Source organism: Mytilus californianus, unplaced genomic scaffold, assembly GCF_021869535.1.
Source record: "Mytilus californianus isolate M0D057914Y unplaced genomic scaffold, xbMytCali1.0.p SCAF_15, whole genome shotgun sequence".
Lineage (NCBI taxonomy): Eukaryota > Metazoa > Mollusca > Bivalvia > Mytilida > Mytilidae > Mytilus > Mytilus californianus.
The window spans coordinates 6,438,585-6,463,116 of NW_026262637.1; the positions used below are offsets into that span (position 1 = coordinate 6,438,585).

At 34.5% G+C, this 24,532-nt stretch overlaps 2 protein-coding genes across 5 annotated transcripts in view; both read left to right on the forward strand.

The window, feature by feature from the left end:
• Positions 1 to 11,279: 11,279 nt before the first annotated feature.
• The window catches only part of LOC127725276 (CNK3/IPCEF1 fusion protein-like), an 83,549-nt gene continuing 70,296 nt past the window's right edge, over positions 11,280 to 24,532 (forward strand). For 3 of the 4 annotated variants that reach the window (XM_052232148.1, XM_052232149.1, XM_052232151.1), the window contains exons 1-3: positions 11,280 to 11,385; positions 22,819 to 22,982; positions 23,599 to 23,822. In XM_052232148.1, coding sequence (XP_052088108.1) covers positions 11,313 to 11,385; positions 22,819 to 22,982; positions 23,599 to 23,822 — 461 coding nt within the window. In that variant the 5' untranslated portion in view covers positions 11,280 to 11,312. Of the gene's footprint in view, positions 11,386 to 20,856; positions 20,956 to 22,818; positions 22,983 to 23,598; positions 23,823 to 24,532 lie in introns of those variants that run through there. The other variant, XM_052232150.1, reaches the window with a different exon arrangement.
• On the forward strand, positions 13,422 to 15,622 carry LOC127725281 (uncharacterized). Its single transcript, XM_052232176.1, has 2 exons — positions 13,422 to 14,077; positions 14,648 to 15,622. The coding sequence occupies exons 1-2, from the start codon at positions 13,993 to 13,995 to the stop codon at positions 15,160 to 15,162; spliced, it is 600 nt and encodes a 199-aa protein (XP_052088136.1). The 5' UTR covers positions 13,422 to 13,992; the 3' UTR covers positions 15,163 to 15,622.

Sequence of the window (24,532 nt, forward strand, 5' to 3'; positions counted from 1 at the left end):
AACTTTTTGTTTGATTTCATCAAAAATTGAATTATTGGGGTTCTTTGATATGCCAAATCTAACCGCGTTTTTAGATTTTTAATTTTGGGTCCCATTTTTAAATTGGTCTACATCAAGGTCCAAAGGGTCCAAAATTAAACTTAGTTTGATTTTAACAAAAATTGAATTCTTGGGGTTCTTTGATATGCTGAATCTAAACATGTGTTTAGATTTTTGATTATGGGACCAGTTTTCAAGTTTGTCCAAATTGGGGTCCAAAATTAAACTTTGTTTGATTTCAACAAAAATTGAATATATGGGGTTCTTTGATGTGCTGAATCTAACCATGTATTTTGATTTTGGACATTGGACCATAATAGGTAAATTAAAAAAATTGAAGTTCTTAGACCACATTCTTTCTGTGTCAGAAACCTATGCTGTGTCAAATATTTAATCACAATCCAAATTCAGAGCTGTATCAAGCCTGAATGTTGTGTCCATACTTGCCACAACTGTTCAGGGTTCGACCTCTGCGGTCGTATCAAGCTGCGCCCAGCGAAGCATTTTATTATAAATAATTAAGCTTATGTTCTTCACCTCTATAATGTCTGCTGGACTGATCTAAGACCAGTTTACTATCGTCAGTTACCAATCACCGTCACCTGGGCCCGTATGCATCAGGCGGAAACCCAGTTGAAATTAAACGAAAAAAATGGAACTCTTTGTTAGAGAAGGTAAAAAAGCAAACTTGGTATTTTTATAGCTATAAATACGTTACCATCATAAATTCTGAGTGTAACCCCAAATTGCGTCATAGGTCAGATGGAAAATCCCGACTAAAAATAAACGTACTCTCACTGGTCCGGACATATACCCCTGTTTGCCCATATTCTCCCATTCAATTTCCATCTGCGACATCGGTCACGCGTGCAAATTATTACAGATTCAACAGAGAAGTGTTTAGTTGTTTGTAAAGTTTTTTGAATAGCTTAATTGCTTTTCATATATTGTGTATATTATTGGAAATTTATTCCCTTGTTTAGTTTGAATTTCTAAACAAATTATTTGTGTTTTTTTTTTACTAAAGTAAATTTTATTATGGACTTTAATTTGAATAGTCCTTACGTAAATATTCCTGGTTCGGACTATCTCCTGGATGGGTCACTACCTTTAAGTCCCCCCCCCAAACTACCAGTACATTGACCGGAGTTTCGACAACGGTGTCTGGTAATGCTACCTATCCGACCCTTTCACAAGGTTCGGCCATGCATTTTGGGGGGTACCTACGTCAACTTCGGTGACTCATACTTTATCTAGGCCTGTTAATTCATCGGGTACTATTGGTTCTGTCCTAGGTACAGCTATGGGCTTGAACTTGCCAGGTTCTAGACCACAATTATCCTATTGTGGGTATATGCTTCCATACTCGGGCACCCAACCTTTACCCTCATGGTCTCAGCCTCCTTGGCCACAGTCTTACCCTTATGGTGGGTTTATGCCAAACCAACCTGTTTTTTGGCCTTATAGGGACAATTTCTATGGTCCCCCTTCTGGGGTAGCTACTGCACCACCTTTAGCTCCTGCTCCACCCGTAGCAGTATCTTTGACTACTGCAGTAGCTCCTTCTACCACCGTACCTGACTCTCGAGCTCAACCTTCTAGCTCTTCTCATGGTACTCAGGGTTCTGATCATGCATCATCTTTGGATGGTTTTCAGAAGTTACTTTTGGACTTTGGTGAGTCTTTCAAGGCTGAATTTAACTCTATCCAGTCGTATGTCTCTACTGGAGAATAGAGTTTCTTCTCATCAACCTTCTCCAGCTAAGTCTGTAGAATATGATGAGATGGAGGATGACGAGCTTTCTGTTTCCCCTGGGAGTCATGAAAGGGCTTTCCTCACTGATGAGGATATTGAAAGTTCTTCTTCTCCCAAGGTATCGAAGACGGCCTCTGAGCCTTCTTCTAAGTCAGCTCAACAACCTCCCACCAAGGAGACTGAGGATCCTCCATCCTTGAAGGATCTTAGGGATACGGTGTATACCTTGATGAGGGATGAAGCGCATATCCCTTTTGCCTCTCCTTCCAAGCCGAAGAAACCTTCTTCAATTTTGAAGCTTCCTGTGGTATTTCTCAGGATACTGTGACTTCTCACAATTCTTTTCCTGAATTTGGCCATATGGCATTTGCTTTACAATTTATTAATGAAGGTATCGCTAATTCTGCTAGTGAAAAGGTTGCTCATAACAATATCTCTGGATTTGGAATGTCATCCTTTTCTGACCATGTTAAGTACAAGGATTTTGATATCTTTGATTCTTCACTGGGTAGACTTGTTCCCAGTTGTGACAAATCTCTGTCACCTTTATTGGGAAAAAAGCCAGTAGATGGTCTTCGTCTCACTCAACCTGTTTGGTCAAAGACTGAGAATCTCCTTCGTAGTGCTTCTCAAGTTCTTGGCACAGCCGAACATTTTCTAGCTACAACCGGACATTTGCTTAACAGCGAAGATTCGGTTGTTCCAGCAGAAGTACGATCCTTCTTACTTCAACTGGATAAAGCTCTAGGTTCATCTCAGTTGCTTTTAATGGGTTCTATTGCTAATTGCATCCTATCTAAAAGAGCAGCTTTTCTTGAAAACATTTCTATTGCTGAGCCTTTTTAAGATTCTTTACTGAAATCTCCACTTACTGACAAGATGTTTGGTTTACCCTTACAGCGGGTTCAAGAGGAACTCAGCAAAAACCCTCCTCCAGTCAAAGTTAGTGTACAAGTTACTAATGGCAAGAGGTTGGTTAATGCTACATCTAGTTCTACTAGTACTTCTGCTTCAGGTGGTCCTCCTTCTTCTGATAAGAAAAGGAAGAATAACTACGGCAAACCGCAGAACAAACCCCATAACTCCAGAAAAAGCTCAGGTAAGCCTTCTGGTGGTTTTACGGGTCCCAAGAAACCTGGGTCTAGTAACTAGGTTCTTGCCCCCTCGTACGTTATTGACAGCTTCCCCAGGGGAAAATTTACAACAAGTTCCTCAAAAATCAATGCCAGTAGGGGGGAGGTTAAGTTTTTTCCTAAATCAGCGGAAGAAAATTACCTCAGACTGTTATGTGCTGTCAATAATTCGAGGGGGATTAACACTTCAGTTCAAGAACCCACCTCCTCTATCTGCAGTTCCGATAAGTTTGTCTCATACTCAAGACCCAGTCAAGTATCAACTTCTATCAGTAGAAGTGGACACAATGTTACAAAAATCTGCAATAGAGGAGGTGTCGCTCTTAACTCTGTCTCCGGGATTTTATTCCCGTCTTTTTCTGGTTCCAAAGAAGACTGGAGGAATGAGGCCGGTCATAGACCTATCTATTCTGAACAACTTTCTTATTGTTCTCCATTTCAAAATGGAAACCAACAGATCAATCAGGGCTTCAATCCTTCCAGGAATGTGGACTACTTCTCTGGATCTTTCAGATGCTTATTTCCACATTCCCATTTCCCATACTTACAGGAAATACCTTCGCTTCGTTTGGAACAACAAAGTTTTCCAGTTCAAGGCTCTCCCTTTTGGCCTGTATACAGCCCCTTTGGCTTTTACCAAAATCATGCAGGCAGCTATAGCTCACCTACATTCCCTGTCTATTCAGCTTCATTCCTACCTGGACGATTCCCTTCTCAAGGAATTTTGCCCAATCAAATTGAGGGTTCAGACAGATTTGGTCATCAATTGTTTTCTGTCCCTAGGCTTCCTAATCTCTTGGAAAAAGTCAGAGATAATTCCTTCTCAAGACTTTGTTTTCCTGGGAGAACATTTCCTAATATAACCAATGTAGGCCTAGTCCTCCCACCAGAGGAAAAATTTACAAAACTATGTCAGAAAATACATTTATTCCTGACGGTTCAATTAGTCACAGCACGTCAATTCTTGCAACTTCTGGGTCTATTGAACTCTCTGGCAGATGTAATTCCATTGGGACGACTTCACATTCGTCCGCTTCAGTTTTATCTGCACAAGTTATGGATTCCAGCTTCACAACAATGGGAAGCATTGATTCCAATCACTCAGCCTTTATTTCCACGTCTTCAATGGTGGTTAGTACGGGAAAATGTAATGAGGGGCCTATGTCTGTCCCCTCAAGTTCCCAGTCTAACATTATTCACAGATGCCTCCACCCTCGGTTGGGGAGCATATCTGGAGGGGCTCACAATCTCGGGAGTCTGGAATCGAGATCTTTTGGAAGAGCATATCAATGTATTGGAAATGAAAGTAGTTCTGCTTGCACTGAATCATTTCCAACTGTCTCTAAAGAATCAGTCTGTCATTCTGGCCACGGACAACACAACAGTTGTAGCTTATCTCAAGAATCAGGGAGGAACTCATTCACCTTCTCTTTATCAGATAGCCAGAGACATTCTCCTTCTGTGTTTTTAACTCCAGGTTCATCTAGTGGTGAGACATATTGCGGGGCACCTCAATATTCTAGCCGACACTCTATCCAGATCCCTTGCTCCAGTAAACACGGAGTGGGAATACTTCAAGTAGTTTTCAAAGCTGTGACTCTTCATTGGGGTCACCTCAGATAGATCTGTTTGCGACCAGACTCAATCACAAACTTCTAACATTTGTGTCTCCGGTTCCAGATCCAAAATCTTTTGCGGTAGACGCAATGAGCCTATCTTGGAAAGGAATGTTCGGGTACGCCTTCCCTCCTTTCAGGTTTCTCTCCCCAGTACTTCAGAAAATAGCAGGGGAAAATTGCAAGATCATAGTTATTGCTCCAGCATGGCCGAAACAGTCTTGGTTTCCAGACCTTCTGCGCCTATCATGTGCTTGTCCTCTAGTTCTACCTCTGAGACCAGCCCTTCTGTCTCAAATCAAGGGCAAGGTTCTTTATCAAAATCCAGAAAAACTTCATTTACACGCCTGGCTTCTCTCAGGGTTAGCCTCAGAAAGAGAGGTTATTCTGAAGGAGCAACCAAGCATCTCACAAAGTCTGTCAGAGACTCCACGAGCGTTGTCTATGATGCAAAATGGTCAATCTTCTCAGATTGGTGTAGTGAGCGGGAAATTGATCCTTTCCAAGTCACTGTACAACAATTAGCAGACTTTCTAGTTTTTCTTTTTGAATCCAAAGGATTATGTCCCTCTACTATTAAGGGATATAGATCAGCTATTTCAAGAACTATTCATATTTCTGGTGGCCCAGATTTTGGAAACACTGAGCATATTTCTCTTTTGGTTCGTAGTTTTAGTTTTGAAAGACCAAGACAAAAAACTTTAGTTCCTAAGTGGGACCTTGGACTAGTTTTATCCTTTTTAAAACTTCCTCCTTTTGAACCAGCAGAAACAATATATTTAAGGTTTCTTTCCTGTAAATGCTGTTTTCTTTTAGCTTTGGCTTCTGGACGGAGAAGGAGTGAAATCCATGCCTTCTCTATTTCTGATGCTTGCCTTCGATTTAACAGGGATAAATCTTCTGTTACTCTTTTAACTGATCCTGCTTTTTTGGCAAAGAATCAGATTCCAGATAAGGGTGCAGAACCAGTCGTGATTCCTGCACTCCCTAGCGATTCTATTTCTGTACTTTTATGTCCAGTAAGAATCCTTTCTATTTATCTGGATAGAACGAGTAGTTTACGTTCTGTTTCTAACTCAAGACTCTTTATTCCTATTAAAAAAGGAATCTCAGATCTTTCTGTTAAAACTATTTCTACTTGGATATGCAAATGCATATCTTTAGCTTATGGTTCTTCTAAGGCAGAATTTTTAAATAGTTTTAATGTTAAAGCTCATGATGTTAGGGGTATCTCTACATCCTGGGCTCTGTTTAACAGTGCATCTTTAGAAGAGGTACTGTCTGCAGGTTTCTGGAGAAATGAGAACTCTTTTATATCTCATTACCTCCAATCTATGGCTACTTTTGTCGAGAGTTTATACTCTCTTGGACCTATAGTTTCAGCACAAAGATTGAACTTTCCTCCTGTTTCTTCTGTTACAGGGGATTCAGCTTTACTTTAGATTCTGTTACTCAGAATTTATGATGGTAACGTATTTATAGCTATAAAATATTCAAATTTTAAAGTAAATTTGGATTTTATTAGATAAATACTTACCATCATAAATTATACGTCCCACCCGCCTCCCCTTCATCCCCTTTCCTTACGTTTCTGTCTTGAGGAAATTGAATGGGAGAATATGGGCAAACAGGGGTATATGTCCGGACCAGTGAGAGTACGTTTATTTTTAGTCGGGATTTTCCATCTGACCTATGACGCAATTGGGGTTACATTCAGAATTTATGATGGTAAGTATTTATCTAATAAAATCCAAATTTACTTTAAAATTTGAATAATTTGAATTGTTTACATCTGTTTCTATGGGCTTTAAAAGTTTAATAAAGGTGGATAAATTAGGATTTTATGCATCTTATATACGTGTTTTACTTGAATTATAGTATGGAGCTTCGATATATTTGTAAACTTTTAAAGTATAGACAAATTTTAATAAAACAGCCGATTCTGGCAGGTTAAGTGGATCTTTTTTTGTGCATAAGCATAAATTCCGCCGAAAAAAAATCCACAGAAAGATAATGGATTGATCTTTCTAAAGCATTAACTTGCATCCCGGCGACAGTTTTTTGGGAAAAAATCCAAAAAATGGGCAATAATTGCACCGAAAAGAGAAAGTCGAGTGCACCTTTTTATGTTCGGGCGTGTTTGAGTTGACTATTTTGTCTTGAAAACGTATAAAGCAAAAATATTTGATACATCATCTCTCTTCAGATTCTATTATTTTTATATATTTAGGGTAAATGTTTATTTAATAACTTTAAAAATTCACAGTACTAAACAATGAAATATATGGGTCAAGTGAAATACCTTTCTAATGAGTCATAAAAACAGAGTAGGTGTGTTCGAATAACATTTTTTTATTAAAAGTACTTGACGACAGACTTTACAACTGGATCTTAAAAATGCTTAACATAAAAAAAAGTTCATTTTTTTGTTTGTGTTATCTAGGGTTACAAGTCTTCAATCTCTGAAAATTTTTAGTCTGCCCTTCCACGAAATATTTAATTAGAATTTTTTTTAATTTTTTGAACTTTCGACAATTCCACATGACAACCGATCAGACAATAGTTTTAAGTTTACTGAATGCATAAAAGTACATAAAATGATGCTCAATAGCTAGTAGATACATTTGTCTTTTAAAATACAACTGGCATAGAAGGATCGTAATGGTGCTAAGTGGAGAAATTAATCAGTTTTCAAGGTCTAAATTGGCAGCGCGTCATCCCTTCAATGGCTTCCATTTTTACGATTGTAAAAATTAACTGGCGTAATGGGGAGATAATTTTGACGAAGTAGAATCCTGACTGCATAAAGCTACTTAAGTTAAGATTTCCAATCGTAATACTAATTTATCGTAGGACACGTAGAAAAATCCGTCCGTTCGGAACAAATCTTAACTAAAGTAGCTTTATGCATAAGGGCCCTGGCATTTTATGCAAAAAGAATGCGTTGCGTAAATAAACTCATCATAAATACCAGGATTGAAATTTTGTTTTTGCGCCAGACGCGCGTTTTTTCGTCTACAAAAGACTCACCAGTGACGCTCGAATAAAAAAAGTTAAAAAGTACAAATAAAGAAATGAAATACTGCTACTTCATACTAATGAAGAAAGAAAAGAACCCAGCTTCATTTTCCGCTATATGGATGATGTTTTTCAATAAGTAATTCAATGTTCGGTGACTATGTTGATAGCATCTATCCCATCAAACTTGAAATATAGAGGATACAACAGGTACAGTCAAGTCTGCAGACCCATTGGTGGCCTTCGGCTGTTGTCTGCTCTATGGTCGGGTTGTTGTCTCTTTGACACATTCCCCATTTCCATTCTCAATTTTAATCATATCTTGACTAACATCTATAAATTGACAATGAGGGTCGGTTGAAAACAAAACTTTACGACAAAAGAGTTGATTTTAATAAGCTTCCCAGTTGCGGACCTTCCAATATGTAGCAGCTCCTACCTATGGAGTATATATCTCCCAGGTGATACGATTTTTCAGGACTTGCATTTCCTATCATGATTTCCTTACTGCTTACTAGGAAGCTATCAAACCAAGAGTTCAAAGTGTTGAATTTAATAGCATCCGTAAATTTTACGAACACCATAACGTGTTGTTCAATAAACGTTATGAAATATCTCTTTCACAGATGACGACGAATATGTTCCAAATGTCGTAACCACAATCCCTTCCCCTTTTCCCCGATTGTGACCTACCGAGTTAGACTTATCACCGGGTTTGTACTTACATCAGCAACACGACAATTGCCACATGTGGAGCAGGATCTGTTTACCCTTCCGAAGCACCTGAGGTCATCCCAGGTTTTTGGTGAAGTTCGTGTTTCTCAGTCTTTAGTTTTCTATGTTGCGTTTTGTACTATCGTATGTCTTTTTGTCTTTTTCTTTTATTGGGCCATGGCGTTATCAATATTTTTTCGCCTTATGGGTTTGACTATCTGTTTGGTATCTTTCGCCTCTCTTTCATACAAATACTCTTAATTTATTTTATTTAAAACAAATCAGCTTTATTTGATCCTGATTTTTTTTATTCTTGTAATACATCGTGGTAGGAAACGTGTACGGGGACATGACGTTGATTCTAGATATGTGTCCGTTTCCAGACAAAGCAATAGCAACATTTACTTTGGAGTTTGGACAAATCATTTCTTTCAAAAGAATAAAATAGTTCTTTATTTATTCTATGATCATCTTCAATACAGAGCAATTTGTCGATTTCAGGTGATTCAAAAATGAATTTGAGATCAGTTCAGATAAAGCTAATGTCCAATAGATTCAGAATCTATGGACGCAAATACAAAATTATTGGTTCATTTAACAAACCTTCTACTTTTAAGCCACATAATAGCAAAATATCACAATAATTTTCAAATTAATATGACATTGCTATAATCTAGGAACTAGATTCATAAGTGACGGCAACTGGTCTTCGAACCCATAAAATGTCATTTAAAAAATCAACAAACTAGTTACCGGCAGCTCATGTTCAAAATTGTTTTAGAAAAACTGAAAATGTCTTAAGGTAACTGGCACTAAATCTGTAGAACGTTCGAAAGTGTGATTTTTATTTCATTCATCAGTTTTAGTTTTATTTATTTTTTTGTGCATTAATGCTTTCTCGGCACACAAATTGTATTTTGATATATATAATGTTTCCATTGTCATTAAAAAAAAGTTTATTGCAGCTTCATATACAATTTAAGTACTTGTTCTAAATTGAATAAATATTCAAATGCAAATCATAGCAAGTAAACTAAGTATATGGTATATTTGATATAATGCATCTTTTATATAAAAGTTCCAATAGTCACAAAAAAAAAAAAGGTTAGTACAAATAATTTCGAATCTCGAAAATACATTCACATAAATGTCATTCTAAAACAAGTACTATCTTTAAAAAAGATATCCGACTACTTCAGAAGGGAGCATATTTTTAAAACCTACATTTTCTAAATCTTTTTGATTATCTGTAATTGCCCTAAATTTGACACCAACAGTCGGACTATTCTGAGGATTGATCACACACACACATGTATCTAACGAATATACATATAATTTTATCAGTTATTGAACTTGTTAATATATGTACAGTATTTTGGACTTTTATTTGTTTGTTAGTGAATTGGTCGAGTTTATATACCAATAAATTCCTTTAGAAAGGCGTTTAATATTTTACACTCTATATTTCGTTTCGGTAAATATTCATATGACATACTTGCTTGACTTAGTCTTCTTCATTTCTTGTGGAGCATCGGGCTACCACAGTCGCTTCTCACCGTGGCCTAGTAATACAGATAAAAAGCAAGGACGGACAAGGTGTGGTGAATCCTTTGCCATCTTCTTCTCTTTAGCTGTTTAATTACTGGTTCCTGCAAAAATATTTTTTATATATGACATTACTGTTTTGTTTGTTAAGTATCATGTTTCTGATAAATATTATCAAATATCATTAAATAAAATCTGGTTTTGTTTCCGAATGACTCCAAAGTAGTTGTTTTTTCGATGCTAAATTCCTCAAAATGTACGGGAAAACTCATTTACTTGGTTGCCATGTCAACCGTGGCCAAGCAACATTTTGACATTTTTCTTACTTTTTTACCTGATAACATGTTTTGGCTAAGTTCAGGAAAATCGGTGACTATGCGTGCCGACCCCCTTATATGAAATGGTTGATGGTTACAGAGAAATTTGTTTGTTTTCTTTAATTTTTAGTGGGGAAGGGGGGGGGGAATGATTTAAGGTGGATAATAAAATATTGAATCTGAATCTGGATGTAAAAATTCAAGAGGTGCCAAATTATACATTATATAGATAAGATAAGATAAGATAAGATATATTTTATTACAATTTAAGGGCCCACTAGGGGCATATGGAAAATACATGTATAAGGAAAAAGAAACATTGATTAGCAGATACATAGAATTTAAATACACAATAACAATACAATTAGACTGTAAAAAAGCCCTTGTATATCATAGTATATGATATATTTATATGCGAAATAAATAAATCTAACTCATATTGACTTGAATATATTTTCCAACAGCATTAAGAACCTGATTGTCTTCACAGCTTAATAACTTAATATATGAATTTTTGCTGTTTGTCCTGTAAAGTAAAGTTTTGTATTTTAATTATGGCAAACAAGGTCAAAGAGAGCAACTCTTTTAGAGTTAAATTTTTTCACATGAATTTAAAAAAAATGGATTTCATCTTCACCACAGCCAGAGGAGCATTTTTTTGCAAATTTTTTCATTTCGTGTGATATTTGAAAAACGGCCCTTTATAGTTCTGAAGCTTATGAGCAGAGATACGAATAGCTCTTCTGAATTCATAGTTTTTAACCAAAGAGAGATAATTTCCATAGCCAAAATTTAGTTTAAATTTCATATAATTAAATAATTTTCCATTAGAAGCACTTTTTGGGCTAACATACCAATCATTGTTTAAATATTTAGTGTGAATTAATTTGTTATATATATTCAAAGATTTATATCCAAAATGTTTTACTTCTTGTTTAATTTCAAAAACTTCTAATAATTTCTTAACAAATGAGAACCAAGAAGTTATGTTAGATTTGTGAAGCTCTTGGTAAAAAAAAAAGCGAGGTAAAAGTGTTATTGATCATTTCACCAGATTAATCGCGGGAAATGAGTTATGTCCCTTTTTATTTACATCAATCGTTCGGATGTAAATTGTTTTTACATTTCGCGTTAGGAAAAAGTCCGAAAACACTATGCTAATGCAGCTGTCGGAATGGCGATGACATTCGTCAATCATATTTTATATGAAAACTGGAGTCCAGCATTAGTTTCTGATTGGATCAAAGGTATAGAAAATATGTTATGTCTGTGAAGTAGGATTGTGTTTATATTTGATAGTTACGTACGACCAACTGGCGCATTCTGAAAGACTTGAAATCACACACCTGGTTTTCCCTGCACTCTCAGTTAGAATTTAATTGATAGGCAAATAAAACACTATGATTTAATGGTGATTCAATCAAGATGAATTATTGTAACAAAAGTCCTTGTCATTGATTGATTGATTGATTATTGGTGTTTTAACGCCACTTTTAAGCGCCACATTTGGGCTATATCGTGGCGGTCAGTTTTTATTGGTGGAGGAAGCCAGAGTGCCCGGAGAAAACCACCGACCTTCGATAGGAAAACTGGCAATCCTAGTCAATTAAGATTGGAGTCGAGTGCACCCGCACGAGCGGGGTTCGAACTCACAACCTCAGTGTTGACTGGCTAGTGATTACAGTAGTAGAACTACTTAGACCACTTGGCCACCAAGGCCCCCTCCTTGTCATTGAAGTGAGTTTATTTATCCCTAAACTACTCTCATGTGTGATTTGATTGATGATTGGATGTTTAATGCCCAGCAGCAAATATTTCACAGGTTGGATTGATGGCTGCGTGGCTGTTAAACATCCCGGTGCAAATTAAATGGGGGTCGTAATGGTAGTACCTTCATTACGAATAACGGTAAAAATTCAAAAATCAACTGATTTTGACGAATCACTTTAATTTTGTTCCACAAATAATGGTAACGATAATTATTTGAGACCTCTGACGAATCCTGATCAGGATATCTTGACGAATCACGGTAAAATTTAACCAATTTGATGCTAATGGTAACTGAAAATGACCGTTTGAGGCCTGACGGTAAAGGGCATTCCTACCCTCTTGCATATTAAGTACTGGAAAGATAACAATGTTCCTGATAAGAATATAAACCCTGCTATGTACATGTACATGATGTAATAAACGACAACCATGAGCCAGATTTGCAACTTGCTTTACTTCTATAGGTAACAGTTGCTTTGTGAAACGTCATAAACCTGTTTATACAAATGTCTTTACTGCCATACACCACTTCGACCTTGGTCGTTTTGGTCCATAATGGTTTTTTTCTTAATGTCCATGCCTATCAAAATTTTGATTATTAAAAAAAAGGCAGTAAATATTTCTTTATACATTATGTATATGATGAGACTTAGAAAATGTCACAGTCATGACAGTTGGCATCAACAGGTAAAAATTAAAATTTTCTTATTTTTCATCAGTAGATTGAAGTCTCGATTAAAGGGGCACTAGTTGTCAAATTCATGTTCATCGATTTGACACAAATTCTCATATTTGATTTATAACCATGTAAAACATTTATCCAAATTATAAAAAAGTCTGAAATTAACAATTTACAGGGCACGGGGTCGATAAAATGTATCTTCGTTTCGTATGTATTTTAGTCAAGACGCCATCTAATTAACTATTGTGTTGACCTCAGACGACCTCTGATGACCATATAAGCGATTTAAACATAAATATAGATATAAATAGATATCTGAATCGTGCAAATGGATTTTTCTAGGTCTGTTTAATTTCATATTTTAGATTGAAAATATATTTTAATCATCGTTTTTACCCGTATACGAATGAGTTTTTGTGAATCGAATCAGTCAATCAAATGATTTACCTTCTTTCACTTTCAATGTTGACATTCTTTTCCTTTAAATAACCCAACACGGACAATGCATGCGTTATCCATCTCTAGCTAAGGGGTTAAATTGAGGTTCACATGAATACGGATTCAATGAGGTCAAGTGAATAATTCGTCATCAATGTTTTTTAGCTAAATGTTTCAAAATTGAACAATTCTGGTTGCTAAAAGCGAATTATTATTTCATTATTTCACTTTCATTAATGATTGAACAAAAAAAATCATACTTTAGATTTTTAAAGGCAGTGCTTTAATGCCTTTCTAGTTGCCGGGTTAATCCTTCCTTCCGCGATATCCAACTAATCTACGTGGGGGGTCATTAGACTCCTAGTAGATCCGGAAATGTTGAATTCTCTCCTCTTCTTATTGCGATATAAAATGTTTTTTGTTTCATTTCATTTACATTGGGAAATAGAGAAACGATCATTGTGTTTTGTTAGTTTTAAAAACTTTTGATATATTAGTATTTTGCATTATAAGCAGTCAACCGATTGACAAACTAGAATTATTTGAATTCCGTGTGGAAAGAGCTCGGGTTAATTTCGAGTGTTATCTGCAATCTAGATGTTTATAAATCATTTCAGTCGTTGATATAATAATTAAAGGTCGACTGAACATGAATTATATTATACAATTTAAAGCGTATTTCTGTTTATGCACGTGAACCCGTCTAACGTTATTTTCGCAGTTATATAAAGTAGCAAATTATCGTTCCTGAATAGGTGGCGCCGTGGTAGCGGATCCTGTTCCTCTTCTTCCGGTTTCTGCACTGTGCAACTATTTCAGTTATATTTTTAATTAACGATGCCAAGTACTTGTTGTTGTGTACCTGGATGTCATTTAAGAGGAGGACATGCATTTCCAAATGACTTAAAAAGAAGGAAAAGTTGGATCAACGCCATGGCCCATACGCAGATTGGACGAGAACACGATGATATCGTGGAGTCCATCTCAATCAGCTGTTGTTTGCAAGGCACGTTTTACTGAAAAAGACTACGTGCAGGAAACTATTCATGGTAAAACTCTATTTTCTTTGTGAAATATATAGTTATATATGTAATCTCCATGCGAATAAACCAAAGTCTGTTTACAACCGCAATTATCGTTTTAGAATAAAAGGGGGTGGGTAATTCAAGACGTCATAATTTTTTGGATTACGATTCAATGTGATCTGTTTGAGATTTTTTGGTGATTGCTACAATTATAATGATTTCTTACAAGAGGTATATCATACTGAGAATTATTTTAGCAGTAATTATGCTAATGTAGTAATGACAGGAATGCATAAGCTATGCCTCATAGACTTTCTTGAAAAATATCAATGACAATGTTAACAGGAACAAAACAATGACATGCTCTCATCTATATTATAGTTATTTAGGTACAAACAATGTACGTTTGTTGCATAAGTCTCTCATTGTTTGTCCTTTGGATTTACATAACATACATTGAATCAGGCAAACATAGTTTTATCCAGATTGTAATGAATAAATCTAGTTAATATTTCGCCAGGTAGTACAAAGTATACATTGCTAATGGAAGTTCATTTAATTATAAAAAATCTAATGTTTTATAACCTTTTTCAGGGCGCAAACCCACCATACAGAGACTTAAGTCTACTGCAATTCCCAGCCTATTTTCCTGGACCAAGCAAGAGACTGAATCGTCCGCAAAAAGAAAAATCAGGGCAGTTTCCTGTGAAAACAAAAGAACTAAACTTGATGAATATTGTAGTAGAAATCTAGAGGAAAGTTTTGATTGTAAAGTTGGTTTTCCTGAAGAAGTCATTCATACTGCAGAAAGGATTTATGACTGTCCACCACCAACTGCCGAGCTAATGTTGAGCTTCACAGATGGAATTACGCAAACACCATCAATGCCTATGTTTTCAGCAGAGAATTTTGAAATGAAGACACGTGACACAGCCATGCATTTTTATACCGGTTTAGAGTTGTATACTAAATTTTTATTTGTTTTGACCACACTTGGTCCAGCAGCACATTGTTTGAGATACATATATTTTCAAATTGATAGGGTGTCAGTTGAAAATCAGTTTTTTTATGACTTTGATGAAATTGAGGCATCATACAACCAACTTTGAACTGTCTAGATTCTAGATTGAATCTAGTGTTAAGAATATTGTGTATACATGGATTGTTTTTATGTCTAAACAGTGGTGTGAGGCTAACACTTGGCCATCTAGTGGTTTAGTCAGGTAATTTTCACCATCCAACTTCAAATTAAAGTTTCCTACGACTTGGATTATTATTGACAGCACAGAATATCCCGTGATAAAACCTAAAGCTCCTAGAGCTCAGGCAACCTTTTCATCAAATAAAAACAGAAACACTGAAAATTCTTGAATGTTCGACACCTGGTGGTTTAGTCAACTATGTCTCTATGTCACATAGAGCGAATTATTGGACTTGGTAAAACATACAAAATTCTAATAAATCCTATGAATGGAACTGAAACAAAATTTTCATCTGAAATAACATTTAGTTGTTTTATGTTGTGTAATTTTAGAACTTGTATTGTGCCAAAGGATGCATAAATAAAAGTGACGCAATGAATTTTGTTCTGATATATATATATTTACAATTACATGCACATGTAAATTGTAATGCATATAAAAATAAGGAGATGTGGTATGATATTCAGTGAGTTTATCAACCTAAAGTGCATAAGAAATGGGTTTAAGCAGTTACAGGTGTTACTGTCACCGTACAATCTCCAACAATGAGAAAAACTCGTACCCTGTAAAAAATTTCAGAGATCTTACAACTAAGTTTTGTTGTCTCACCTTGACTTTGGTGAATTTTTTATATCTGTTGATGTAAATATAAAAAAGAAGATGTGGTATGATTGCCAATGAGACAACTCTCCACACATGCATAAGAGACCAAATGACACAGAAATTAACAGCTATAGGTCAAAGTACGGCCTTCAACAATGAGCAAAGCCCATACCGCACAGTCAGCTATAAAAGGCCCAGAAATGACAATGTAAAACAATTCAAACAAGAAAACTAACGGCCTATTTTATGTAAAAAAATGAACAAATATATCAAAAATGCAACACATAAACAAACGACAACCACTGAATTACACTTTTATAGGCTCCTGACTTGGGACAGGCACATACATGTACATACAGAATGTGGCGGGCTTAAACATGTTAGCGGGATCCCAACCCTCCCCCTAACCTGGGACAGTGGTGTAACAGTACAATATAAGAAAGAACTATAAAAATCAGTTGAAAGAGGCTAAACTCATCAGATGGATAAATACAAATACAAGTGGACGTGGTCGGGTAGTTGTACATCCAAACAACAAAAAGACACTAAGTACAAATCTGAGAGTACTCGCAGTTACTGACAGCTAGTTCAAAGCCACTAACAACTGATAAAAAAAAATCTTGCATCTAAGACTAAATTATCAATCCGTAAGCTCCCTTTAGAATTTTATAAATTTTAGATTTTACATTTCTGAGTTATGGGGTTTTATTCATTAAAAAAGGGGGTATTTTCCAGTTTTTGGACAACAACTCAAAAATGCTTTAAGCAGTTCACATGAAACTTAGGTGAATTATTTATAGCTATTGATGTAATCTCCCTATTGATTTTCATAAATTTCAAATATGACATTGAGAAGAAATTGAACTTTATTTGTTTATAGTCTGGCAACAGATTTATTAAGTATTGCACAACAGCAAGAAATCTTTAATTGAATATAAATTCAATTCATATAACCGATTTCAAGTTCATTGACTACATTTATTCAGAAACTATAATATGTCAAATATTTAATTACAATCCAAATTCAGACCTGTATCAAGCTTGAATATTGTGTCCATTTTTGCCCCAGCTGTTCAGGGTAGTACCTCTGCGGGTGTATCCAGCTGCGCTCAGCGAATCAGTTTATTTCTTAATTAAAAACTCCTTTTTATACGACTGCATAAAAATTTTGTGGTCGTATATTGGTATGACGTTGGCGTCGTCGTTGTCCGGCGTCGTCATCCGAAGACACATTAGTTTTCGCACTCTTACTTTAGTTTAAGTGAATGGATCTCAATAAAATTTTAAAATAAGGTTCAATACCACAAAAGGAAAGTGGGGATTGATTTTGGGGGTTATGGTACCAACAGTTAAGGAATTAGGGGCCAAAAATAAGCATTTTTGTAACTTCCAGACATAACTTGTGTGTAAGTGTATGGATCTCACAAGGTTCCATATCACAAAGGGAATGCTGGGATTGAATTTGGGGGTAATTGCCTCCAAATTTTAGGAATTAGGGGCCAAAAAGGGGCAAAAAACAAGCATTTTTCTAGTTTCATGGCAATAACTTGTGTGCAAGTGTATGGATCTTTATGAAATTGTACTACAAGGTTCCATATCACAAAGGGAAAGCTGGAATTGAGTTTGGGGGTAATTGCCCAAAAAGTTTAGGAATAAGGGGCCAAAAATAAGCATTTTTCTAGTTTCCAGACAATAACTTGTGTTCAAGTGTATGGATCTCTCTGAAATTGTACTGCAAGGTACCATACCACAAAGGGAATGCTGGGATTGATTTTGGGGGTAATTGCCTCCAAATTTTAGGAATTAGGGGCCAAAAAGGGGCAAAAAACAAGCATTTTTCTAGTTTCATGACAATAACTTGTGTGTAAGTCTATGGATCTCTCTGACATTGTATCACATGGTTCCATATCACAAAGGGAATGCTGGGATTGATTTTGGGGGTAATTGCCTCCAAATTTTAGGAATTAGGGGCCAAAAAGGGGCAAAAAACAAGCATTTTTCTAGTTTCATGGCAATAACTTGTGTGTAAGTGTATGGATCTTTATGAAATTGTACTACAAGGTTCCATATCACAAAGGGAAAGCTGGGTTTGAGTTTGGGGGTAATTGCCCTAAACGTTTAGGAATTTGGGACCAAAAAGGGGCCAAAAAACAAGCATTTTTCTAGTTTCCAGACAATAACATGTGTTCAAGTGTATGGATCTCTCTGAAATTGTACTGCAAGGTACCATACCACAAAGGGAAGGCTGGGATAGAGTTTTGGGGTGATGAATCATAAGGGGGTTCAAAAAATTTGGGGGGGATTCTTTTTCCTTTTTTTTCTTTAAAATTTTCCATTTTAAATTGGTTATTTCTGATTTATATATAAAAGCAAATAATAATGATATGGTTTGAATAGGTAAATTAAATTTTTTTAAGTATCTTAGACCACTTTCATTCTGTGTCAGAAACCTATGCTGTGTCAAATATTTAATTACAATCCAAATTCAGTGCTGAATCAAGCTTGAATGTTGTGTTCATACTTGCCCCAACTGTTCAGGGTTCGACCTCTGCGGTCGTATCAAGCTGCGCCCCAGCGGAGCATTTTATTTCATTCATAAATTACTTTATGCTTGGAAATATAATTTTGCTTGGAGTTGAAAGAGTTGACATGTTGCAATGTACATTTACTCTACATAGTTCTATGGTACCAAATCAAAAGTTTATATAAAGAAAGAAGTCAAAGGTTTCCCATCATAGTTTAGTTACATACATTTTTTTTGTACCTGAGGTCGTTGAATATAGATCATTATATAAATAAGGAGATGTGTTATGATTGCCAATGAAAAAACTAAGGATTTTCTTATCCAAGGAATAGATTTCCTAAGCCGTATTTGGCACAACTTTTTGGAATTTTGGGTCCTCAATGCTCTTCAACTTTGTACTTGTTTGGCTTTGTTACTATTTTGATCTGAACGTCACTGATGAGTCTTATGTAGACGAAACACACGTCTGGCGTATTAAATTATAATCCTGGTACCTTTGATAACTAATTTGACTATAAACATAGATAAAAAAGGTACAAACTGGACATAATGCACTAGTTCATAAACAAGTGAGAACAATCGCCTTCATATAGTGCTCAGAATATGACATTCATAAAACTTATTCAATATCATTAGAGAACTCTAAATCTTAAATACTGAAAGCCACCTCTGATAAGTACACTGTACTATGCAAGATAATGATATAACTGGACTTAAAATACACACAACCTGTAATTAACTGCCTTTACAGCGCTTTCGTGCTTTGATTTATATATCTCGTAGCTAGTGCCCCTTTAAAGTAGATCAACATATATACCTCCACATCTATAATGCAAAATGAACGATAAAAAAATAATGTCTAAGTGATTGACAAAGGCATGTATCTCATAAAAAAAGCAATCAACTAGTAATTTAATTTAATCATGCATTTCAAAACAAGACTAACACCATTTTGCTTGCAGAAAACTGTGTCTCTGCTTTCGTTTAAACAATCCACAAACATCTCCTGTTACAAGGCATTTTTGGCTTGTGAAGACAAGAATAATAAACACTTTTTGTAAAACTAGGTCCTATTATTTAAATCTTTTCATCGTCATTGTTAATTTTTCTTGATTTTACTAACATGACTAAATTTGGATGCATTTAGAACTTGTTGAACTACATCTGAATATCATAAATAGGTTCCTGTCCTGTATCATTAGTTGATTATATAGATTTCAAGAGATATAATCTATGTTTATAAAAAAAAGAACCTGAAAAGGGATAGAATGTAAAAGCAACAAAATAATACATTTTCATTTGCTAAAAATCAGGATTTCTTAAAATTCCATCTACCATGTCTACAGATCCTTTTAAATTTTTTTTTATAAAAACATCATTACTACATGTATAAAAGCATGAAAAGTGTAATAAAGTTAAAAAAGGTATATATATATAAATGAAAGTATTTACTGTTGCTTTTGTTTGCACCTGTCCTACCGAAGTCTGGAACCTGTTGTTCAGTGATTGTGATTTGTTGATGTGGTTCATACGTGTTTCTCTTTTCTCAATTTTTATATAGATTAGACTGTTGTTTTTCTGTTTGAATGGTTTTACACTAGTCATTTTTGGGGCCCTTTATTGTTTAATTACATTGCATTTATAAAGATGTTTGGTAGGTATATCAGTTAGATAAGCAACCCAACAAAACAAACAGCCCATGAGTTTATATACATATTCATGTATTAAATGGTCATAATTGTCACCTAGAAAGAGATCATAAACATGCCATACAAACTGAAGAAGATTTACTTGATTGAATGAATATGATTGAAAAAAACACATTAATTTTATATTATACATGATAAATTTATTTGTTTTTTGACAACTCCAGTACTGGTAAATACATGTACTTCATTTGTCAAATGGGAAAACCAACTGTAATTTAAATCAATGTAATATAAAACTGTAACATACATGTACATGTAAATCAATGTTATTTGACACTAACATACATGTACACGTAAATTAATGTTATTTGACACTAACATACATGTATTAAATGATAAACATCTGTTGTTGACTCTTATAAAATATATCAACATGATCAGTTCTTGAATTTATTTTTCATATATTTTTAAAAGTCAAAATTAAAATGCATGGTTGTATCAACTTTTTACAAAAATAAAATAATTTTCAATAAACATGATGAATGTAACAATTACTAAAAATCGTCCACAGTTCCTGACAGTTCATTCAATCATGAAATTTCAGGAATATTTTGTTTGAAAATAATTTTTATAGTTCTTCATCATTGTTCATATGGTACTTGGACATGTCAACTGTCAGAGTGGTATTTGGATTCAATAAACTCATGTGATAGTTCATCCAATCATTAAAATTCATCAATCTATAGCTATTATACACAAATTTTTCATGAAATCAAAATGTTTATTACAATGTATATGGTTCATGGACATGTACATGAAAGTTCAACAGTTGATAAACATGATGAACTCTCTTTATATGAACTGATCATAAGCAGTACTTTAGTCAGGGGATACAATTCCGTATAAACATGATAAATATCAGAGGTATATATGATTGTAACATTAAGTATTTTAAAAACTGAAAAAAAATCATGAATTTATCAGAACTCCACTTGTTAAGTAACAAACTTCAAACTTACAATTTGAAACCACCATTATTTTCTAATAGCATGAATAGGGAGGCAATGGTAACTGCTTAATTTTTTTACTGGATACATGTAATTTGGCAGTTTTCCAAACTGTCTAATTCAAAATCTAAATTGTCATGATAGACAATTTTAATAAACTGCTTATTTTTCGAAACTGGCTAGAACTGTCTAAAAAACTGCTTATACATTTTTCAAAACTGCTAAATGAAAGTCAATAGAACTGTCTAAAAACTGCTTATATATTTTTCAAAACTGCTAAATGAAAGTCTATAAAGAACTAGTCAGTATAGGCAGTTAGTATTGGGTTGGGGTGGTACAAATATATGAACATATTTGAAGTGACAAAGAACAAATACTGGCATGACACTCAATAATTGAATGCAATTAAGACAACATCAACTTTATAAAAGGGAACAAGGTGATTGTTTGATTTCTAATTTTACGATGCTTGATATGTCATGTAATTACTCAACTGAGTTTTGATATTTTCATTTAGCATGACCTGATTTACTATTCATTCAAAAGATGGGATTCTGTTGGAATTTAAGACGACTTTCTTACAATTCATAAAAAATGATAAGATAAAAGTAGAGAACAGCTGACAGATAGTTTAAGAACAGAAGAATAAAAACATATATACAGTCAAGTCTGATATCCTTGTGTGTTTGGGGGCGTCATCACTTCCGTTTGTATGTTGAGCGATGGGTTTGAAAAAATGATAATGCTATATTGCACAAATTATTCAGCAAATTAAATTCTTATAGTTGATATTCAGCACTGCTATCATTAGGGAATTGTGATTAAGTACTTTCTGAACAAATATTATTTCTAGTTTATCCTTCATTTTGACAATCACAAAGACGCTTGATGAACTTTAATAGAGCAGGGATACAGGCGAATACCACTGTCATGCATGACTATCTGGTAATTGACGTCACAAAGGGGCACAAAAGTGGAAAGGGATTAATATAAGTTGTAATAACTTGTTTCCCAATCCACTATAAATAAATACATGAAATATATGTTTAAAACTAAAGGCGCACAAAATTGACGAACTTTTCTAGTGAAGGAGTCAGGACATAACTCTAAAGTGGTCTATTATTACATTTAGCAACAGTCTTCCTTGCTAATAAGCATGTGTAAAACATTTGACTGCCTAGTATTAAAAAAGATACCAGAGGTAGACTTTTTAACTTTAAACAGTATTAAAGTCTCTTAGAATCAGTATACATGTATATACTTGTTCTCTTTTGTCCTTTCACAGATTCACTCTGTAATTAAGGTACTAAGATTATAGACATATTTTTCTTTTTTTTTTTTTTTTTTTCTAAAAAATATCTTTATTGCACTTTTCTTTGCTGTATTGACAAATTAATCAACCTACAGCAATTGGTCGAGTATCCCTGTGAATTAGTCACTGAACAACCAGGGAAATTACCCAGTGAATTCATATTTATAAGTAGTTAGTTAGTTTTACAACTCATAGTTAATGCAAACATTTTTTTTTGAAAATATATAGTCACATGATTACGGAAAGTGTACAGTTTTGTCTGATTTTGTTTCTAAAGATTAGTACTTTATTATCATTGATCTTAACCTTTTGTAAAATTCCGTTAAACTGGTTGATCAGTTGTCCTGATGAATTTATGCATTTTATTGACTGTTCTCACAAACAGCTTAAACTATTTTTCTCAACTCAAGACATATTGAAATATTCTTTCCTGTATGTTGATATGATTTGAAGTATTTTATTTTGTAGGACTGGATGAAGCCACACCCCAGTATGCTGATCTGATACTAGAGCATGGCATAGGGGGACGGAAACTATTAATGTTGACTCACTATGACTTAGAAAAAATAGGAATAAACAAACTTGGTCATCAGGAACTTATTCTGGAAGCTGTTGATCTCCTTAAAACATTGGTAACTTTTATATCTTAGCCTTGAAGTTAGGTGTTTCTTTGTTGTAATTAGTCTTAGTGCTACTTAGAAGCATCATTGACAGAATGTATGCTGTGTCTTATAAAAATGCAACCTTGCTTTTGTACAAAATTTTAAAATCTCTAAACTACTTGATATTGTCGCTCTAAATGTTTGTTCTTTTGTTTGTGGGTTAATGTCTGATTGACTAATACTTTACATCCCCTTGTATTAATATTGAAATTTTAAATCTCTAGTTGAGCATAGTGAGAGTACTGTGCAGTTTTCGTAGTAATCTGATCAAGACATGAACCCATACTAAGGACATATTACATTTACTGTGTAGTGACTTGTACAGAGTGAGATTAGTGCTCCTTTGATATACTTATGTGGTATGATTGCCAATGAGACAACTACATGTATTGACCAAGGCCTAAGGATGTGGATGCAAGTAATTATAGGTCATCTTATGACCTTCAACAATGAACATAACCCATACTTGTATACATGAGGTCATGAAAACAAAAGTCATGATGCCATATAAGGCTGAATATACTTTCTATTACTAATTGAATATTCGTATCTTCAGATGATCTAATACTAAGACATTTTATTTCAGAGATATGGTTATGATACAGAGAACCTGCAGTACCTTGCTCTACAGCTTGGGTGTAAAGCCAAGAGTTTACAGCGAGAGGTTCAGGCGAGCTCATCAGAAAACAATCCTAATGCTGCTAATGTATCTAAACATTCCACCTCACATGATAAACTTTCTGTCAATATTTTGTCCTCTGTGTCTGATCTTATCACCAGTCTTAAAAGTATTGTAAACTGGCTTGACAGGTGAGTGTTGTTATTTGAAAATTGAAATAATACAGGTATAGGAGTGTTTTTTCTCACAGCTTTGTTGATTCTCCATAGATGGAGTATGTAATTCTGCTAGAGTTATCTCCATTTGCAAACTTAATCTGTCACTTCAATTAATGGAATTGAAAGTACTTACAAATAGGTCTTCATACGTTTAAGTCCCTAAGTCAATATATTATTATTGGAATGGCCAAAAGGACTACTGCTGATATCTTGTATACATTGGAAATTTGGGGGTAAAATTGGCTGTAAGTAATGGTAGTCTTTACTTTTCATAAAAGAATTATTTCATAAACAATAAATATGGCATTTTACTAATTTTCAAAATACTGCTCATTTATTTCACAGAACTCTATGGAACAATTTTTAAAAGCCTTGCAGAGTTACTTTACATCTGTGCACAATAGATTTCTTTGTTTAGTTCTTGAGACTAAAGGTTGAAATCTTATTGAAAAATACTAAGCAAACCATCAAAACATTGTTAGGCTTAATTTGACCCCCCAAAACTTGAAAATTTCAGATTTTTTAAACATTTTAGATTACTTGTACGAGTAATTTTTTTGTAGAAGCATAAAGGGAGACAATTAAAATCTTGAAAAGATGAATAAAATCTTACAAATTCCCTTATAAAAGTAAATATTACATCTTCAAGTATATAAAAATTACTTGTACAAGTATTGCCTATG

Coding starts and splice junctions, on each gene's coding strand:
- LOC127725281 (XM_052232176.1), top strand. CDS start 13,993: ATGATATCGTGGAGTCCATCTCAATCAGCTGTTGTTTGCAAGGCACGT. Junction 14,078..14,647: donor CGTGCAGGAAACTATTCATG/GTAAAACTCTAT, acceptor AACCTTTTTCAG/GGCGCAAACCCACCATACAG.